Genomic DNA, 6,543 nt, shown 5'->3' on the forward strand with positions numbered 1-6,543 from the left:
CTATTAATGTCTTAGAACAAGCTCTGCTTTCCATGGATAGATTGTGATGCACCTACTCTTTTTATTTTGAACACTTGGCATCTTGCTTTGATCATTTATTGTTCTTATATTAAGTTCTTGCCCTTTCTAAATCTTAGTTAGGTACCTTAGTAGCTTTATGGAAAAGAAAGAGATATATGTTTAAAATCTGTATTTATGACAACTAGTCCTGTCTTGTCCTGCAAGCAAGAATCGATGAAGTCAACAAGCAGCACCACAGTTCTGAGTTTCAGGACCCTGGAGAGCTCCAAGCCCTTCCAGGTCCCACCCAGGTCCCATCTCACTACCTGGACACTAGAAAGATTTAAAGTCTGCCATCTCTGGCCCGCCAGCTTGCATTCCCCCACACCACCCCATCCCTTCTGGCTGGTGTGGAGGCTTAGGGGAGCATGAGGTTCTTGGAGTGGAAACAGCTGGTTCTGCCAGGCATTTGAGCTCGGACAGTGCTGCCTCCTGGGCATCCTGCTTCGCAGACTCAGAGCCCAATCCTATGCATGCCTAGTTGGCATCCTTCAGTCTCAGAAGACTATGTTATCGAGCTCTGAATAGTGGTTCTGGAACAGAGTGTCCTCTCCAGTGCGCGAAGCCTGGGTAAAGTAGATATGGAGGATGGACTGTTTCCCATGCAGCAAATCCCTCCTCCACATCGCTGAAATGGTCCAATAGAAAGGCAGAGGCCAATACGGTTGGTTCCAGCAGCGTCGCAGGAGTTGCCAGAACGTGACTGTGTTCAGCCACGAACTGCCTCAGGGACTCCTGCTCTGGATTTTGCCTCGAGGTTGACTCCTGAAGCCTTTTCCATAACTGGATGTAGCCACCAGGCAGTGGAGGTTTGGGATCAGAGTTTTTCTTCTCTCAGATGAGCTGCCTTCCCAGGCTGACGAGTCCCATCTACCCGGTGGTTGTTTAGTCGCCTCTTACAAGTACAGCCAAACTGAGGGCCTATTCTTATCCCCCAGCCCCCAAGGGGTTACCTGGGGGTACCCTACTCAGAAGTTAGTCTCATTGCAGTCAGTGGGGTTTAATCCCTGGTATGTGCGAATAGGATTGCAGTTCCATCTTCCAATCTGATGTTGGTCCTTCCAACCTGACCATTCCACCTTCATCGGGGCCGAACTCAGAGCTTCTGCTTGGGGTCAGGATCATGACATCAACCAGCTAAGATTTCTCACTTAGAATTCCCATACTGCTTCCAGGGCATGAAAGTTATTCCGTGTGCACCTTTGCACTGCAGGATCAGATTTGGGGTCTTTAAAGCTACCTAAGCACTGAACAGTTTATTGTGCCCGTGTATTGCAATGCAGTACAAAACGGAATAGTTCAATTAAAGAGCTATTTAAAGCTCTTTTAAAGCTTTAAGATGGATGTAAAGATGGATGTAAAGATGGATATTTGGCTTTGAGAGGAAGCAGCCCAAGAAAAGTGTCATGAGCATAAAGGCGCTTTGGCAGGAGACGGTGTTAAAAAGCAACCAGTATGAGCAATTGTACCAGGGTGAAGTATAAAATCATATAAAACTTCAAAACTGAACACACATTCTGAGTTAAACAAAAATGAACTCTGATTTAGAAACCCCCTTTGGTGTGCAACACATATTTTGCCAGCATGTTCAGAGTAATCTTCAAGGTTGCTGGAACGAGATCTGAATTCCACCATTTTTAAATTTCCGTATTAATTAAAGCATCACATACTTCACATACAAATTAAATAATAATCCATGAGTAAAAGAAACAAAACATTCTGTGTCAGTCACTCTTTTTCTGTTCATGCGTCTCTCCCTTCTCTTTTTTTTTTTTTTTTGAGGATTTTGTTTCCAACAAAGTATGTGGCAACTGTGGATTAAATATATAGCAATTATGGCATTCATGGTTGGGGGAGACATACTGAAGCCAGCAAAAAATCCTATGATCCCTGGGAATCCTTTCATGGTGTTTTGGAATGCTCCTACTGAACCCTGCTGGCGGCGCTACAAAGTGGATTTAGAACTTGCTACTTTTGGGATTGTCCCAAATCCCAATGAAACTTTGAGTGGGTCTGTTGTGACAATCTTTTATCATAATCGTATGGGGCTCTATCCCTATGTTGAGCATGGGAGTATCTTCCATGGAGGGATCCCACAAAGCCAGGATCTCGACCAGCACCTCGCCAAAGTAGAATCTGATATTGACAAAGCTATACCAAAGAAGATGTTCAATGGACTTGGCGTCATTGACTGGGAAAACTGGAGACCCCTGTGGGTGAGAAACTGGGGTGACAAAACCGTTTACAGAAATCTTTCTATGGATCTTGTTCGAGGTCGGAACCCTACCTGGGATGACAAGAAAATTATGGCGACTGCTACAGCAGAATTTGAAAGTGCTGGAAGGAATTTCATGGACCGCACTCTTTTTCATCTTAAAAAGATAAGACCCTACGGACTTTGGGGTTTCTATCTATTCCCAGACTGCTATAATCACGATTACAAAGCCAAGCCAACTACATACACGGGCAACTGCCCAACCGTTGACGTTGGGCGTAATGATCTTCTGCATTGGCTCTGGAAACAAAGTAGTGCCCTTTTCCCTTCCATATACCTGCTAGATGCACTGAAGTCAAGCCCACATGCGGTGAAGTTTGTACGGCATCGAGTTATGGAAGCAATGCGTGTCGCCAAACAGTCTGGTGGAGACTACGACACGCCTGTTTATGTGTACTCAATGCCAGTATATGTCCATACAAATGATACCATGACAGAGGTAAGGGGGGGGGAACCATACACTGGAATCTAATAGGCTCCTTGAACCAATTCATATGTTAGTCTTACTGTCCTGCAGTCAAAATTCCCCTGCAGCAAAGCAGCGGCACCAGTACACGCTGTTTGTTGGCAACCTTCAGTCTCGGAAGTTCTTCAGGGGAATTTTGGCTACTGGAGGTCTCCTTGGCGTAAGGAGGAAGGAACACACACCGAAGGAACTGCCACGGTTGCTTTTGCTACAACTGGAGAAGGTTTGTTTTTCAAGATAGTGGTACACAAGAGGCATTTTTGACCACGATTAGTGCACTCAATTCACGGACATGCCTGGTCAACAGGTCTAGCAGGAGGGTTAGTGCTTCAAAATTCTCCAACATCTACTTGACCAGAGGTGAGGGTGGGACAGGAAGGAGAAGGACAAAAAGGAAATGGTTGGGTATATCGTGGGCCATGGTGCCCCTTCTTTGGCCCCTTGTGCACTGTGCATGATGCTCTGTTATATTACGCTTGTTCATCCCTTACTTTTCAGGGGGACTTGGTGAACACTATTGGTGAGACTGCCTCATTGGGAGCTGCAGGAATTATCCTTTGGGGAAGCTCGATATTTGGCAGGTCCAGAGTAAGTGAGTTTGTGTTAAAAAATGCCCATGAGCTCAACGTCACAAGAATTCCTAGATTAGCCAGGGGCATCCCTGCCCCAACTCACATGACTATGAATAAAAGTTGGGAGAGACTGAAGGTTCATGGTACATACAGTACTAGTCAAAATAGTTCTGGGGTGACAATGCCTCCATACATACATATATACAAACATACATGTGTACATAGGGGGATCCATTCTTCAGGGGCTTCCCTGGGTCTCTCAATGCCTTATGAGGCATTAAAAACGTCACGTCTAGTGTCACTGAGAAAATGGAAGTGACTATTTTAGATCTAGGGCTCGGTCTGAGCCCAGCAGAAACCATGGGCGGACATCTGCGGCCTCTGCTGGGCTCAGAGAATGCCTCCAGAGAGTGCATGCCTGAATATGATAAGAAACTTGTGACCCAATCCTATGGGTTGTCTATGCCGAAGCAGCAGCTGTTGCTCTGCTGCTAGCCACTGTAAAAGTGCCATAAAGCAAGGACTTTAAAGAGTGCCAACAGGAAGACTTGCACTGTTCCCCTGGCATCAGATCTGGAGCAAAGGCTGCTGGGGCAGGTACGTTCTGTAGCATGGATCCGAGTAGCCCCATTGAGCAGGCTGGGGCTCGGCATGCAGTAAGGGAACAGATTTTCATCGAGGAGACTTCCAGCCTGCTCAATTTCGGCGCCGGACACAGTGTGGACTGTGCGGCCCTGCTGCACCTGCAATGAACAGGACTGGGCTGTTGGTGCTCCAGTGACTGAGCTGCTAAAGAGAATGCCCAGGTAGTCACCCAATGGCTGTTATAGAGCTATTGGGCTCGTCACTGAAGAGGTGACGCAGTCAATCAGGACCTCACGCCAGCCATGAATTCCTCAGTTGGCTTGAAGTAAGCCATGCCCTTTCAACCTCAGGCTCCCAGTTGCAGGATGGGGAGCATAAACTTGACCTGAGATGTTGGTTATAAGAATTCTGGATTCCAAGATTGCATGTGAGGTGCTTTTTTTTTAATCAAATGCACACATGCTAAGCAAATACAGACAGATCTCGATATCTGTTCTGCAACCTCCTGCAAATACGGAATCTGTAGATACTGGAGTTCAAATTTAAATCCCTTGGGCTGCTGCTAACAGTGCCTGCTGCCGCGTAAACCGTCATTGTCTTTGTTTTCTCTTAGGACGTCTGCGTACTTCTGAGTAATTACATAGGTGGTCTCTTTGGACATTATCTGGTAAACGTGACCACTGCCACCAAGATCTGCAGTGAACATATCTGCTCAAATCATGGGAAATGTCTTCGCAAAAATAGCACTTCAAGTGCCTACCTGCACTTGCCCTCCCAGAGTTTTAGTATTCAGGTCAAAGTCTCTCATCTTGGGAAGAAAGTAAGCGTGAAAGGAAAACTCAGTGACCAGGAGATGGAGCAATGGAGAGAAGATTTCATGTGTCAGTGTTTTCCGGGTTGGATAGGGTTCTCATGTGAATTTCCTTGTTCTCATACAAGCAGGAAAGTTTGGGATTAGTAAAGACAATGGGGATTCAAACCCCCAATTTGGCACATAACTATAAAACTCTTCTTGAGACATGGCACACCAGCATGATGTTAGTCAAAAACATGGTAAACACTGATTGATTGATTGATTGATTAATTGATTGATTGATTGATTAGCTCTTCAATACTCCACAAACTAACTACCCAAAAGCCCAAGTCCATTCTTCAGACCTTTCACATTAGCAAGGAGAGTATTCCATTCAATATCAGAACTAAAGAATAGTCTTGAATGACTCTTGCCTCTCGTTTTTCTGGGTAGCTAACCTCCTCAAGTGTGTGTGGGACATGGACAATGACAGTTTCTGCTCCCCCATCTTCAGGATGTCAAACTCCTTCAAAGATCGCATTAAGAATACTTTTTGAAGATTTGTTTTTGCATAGAAAGCTACCAAAGCTAGCCACCTAGAGAGCCCTTGGTTGGGACAGAAAGGCGGGATATAAATTCTATAAATAAAAAAAATAAAATGGGAAGCTGATACATCTTACATAAGAACAACCCCACTGGATCAGGCCATAGGCCCATCTAGTCATAAGAACATAAGAACAGCCCCACTGGATCAGGCCATAGGCCCATCTAGTCCAGCTTCCTGTATCTCACAGTGGCCCACCAAATGCCCCAGGGAGCACACCAGATAACAAGAGACCTCATCCTGGTGCCCTCCCTTGCATCTGGCATTCTGACATAGCCCATTTCTAAAATCAGGAGGTTGCGCATACACATCATGGCTTGTACCCGGTAATGGATTTTTCCTCCAGAAACTTGTCCAATCCCCTTTTAAAGGCGTCCAGGCCAGATGCCATCACCACATCCTGTGGCAAGGAGTTCCACAGACCAACCACATGCTGAGTAAAGAAATATTTTCTTTTGTCTGTCCTAACCCTCCCAACACTCAATTGTAGTGGATGTCCCCTGGTTCTGGTGTTATGTGAGAGTGTAAAGAGCATCTCTCTATCCACTCTGTCCATCCCCTGCATAATTTTGTATGTCTCAATCATGTCCCCCCTCAGGCGCCTCTTTTCTAGGCTGAAGAGGCCCAAACGCTGTAGCCTTTCCTCATAAGGAAGGTGCCCCAGCCCCGTAATCATCTTAGTCGCTCTCTTTTGCACCTTTTCCATTTCCACTATGTCTTTTTTGAGATGCGGCGACCAGAACTGGACACAATACTCCAGCTGTGGCCTTACCATCGATTTGTACAACGGCATTATAATATTAGCCGTTTTGTCCTCAATACCTTTTCTAATGATCCCAAGCATAGAATTGGCCTTCTTTACTGCCGCCCCACATTGGGTCGACACTTTCATCGACCTGTCCACCACCACCCCAAGCTCTTGGTATCTCTCTCAAGATAACTGCCGGATCCCAGCCCTGTCTCCGGCTCCCCACCCGCCTGCCCCCAGGGCCACCTATTGCCCTCGCTCCCCCCGCCCAGGAATGCCTCCCTCCCTCCCTCCCTCCTCCCCCCCCCCACACCTACCTTTTTTCCTTGCTTCAGCTCATCCAGGCCGATGCAAGGAACTGGGGGGAAGCTGACGCGGAGGCATATGTCAGCCTCTGCAGGCCGGCACTTCTCAGAGGGCCAGCTTGGCTTCCTTCCGAG

General features: G+C 46.6%; 1 protein-coding gene across 1 annotated transcript; it reads left to right on the forward strand.

Annotated features, from left to right (window-relative positions):
• The first annotated feature begins 1,862 nt into the window (after positions 1-1,862).
• Positions 1,863-5,308, forward strand: LOC136657061 (hyaluronidase-like). Its single transcript, XM_066633658.1, has 4 exons — positions 1,863-2,774; positions 3,300-3,389; positions 4,572-4,854; positions 5,205-5,308. The coding sequence occupies exons 1-4, from the start codon at positions 1,863-1,865 to the stop codon at positions 5,306-5,308; spliced, it is 1,389 nt and encodes a 462-aa protein (XP_066489755.1).
• The last annotated feature ends 1,235 nt before the right edge of the window (positions 5,309-6,543 follow it).

Source organism: Tiliqua scincoides, chromosome 7 (assembly GCF_035046505.1).
Source record: "Tiliqua scincoides isolate rTilSci1 chromosome 7, rTilSci1.hap2, whole genome shotgun sequence".
In the NCBI taxonomy this organism is placed as follows: Eukaryota; Metazoa; Chordata; class Lepidosauria; order Squamata; family Scincidae; genus Tiliqua; species Tiliqua scincoides.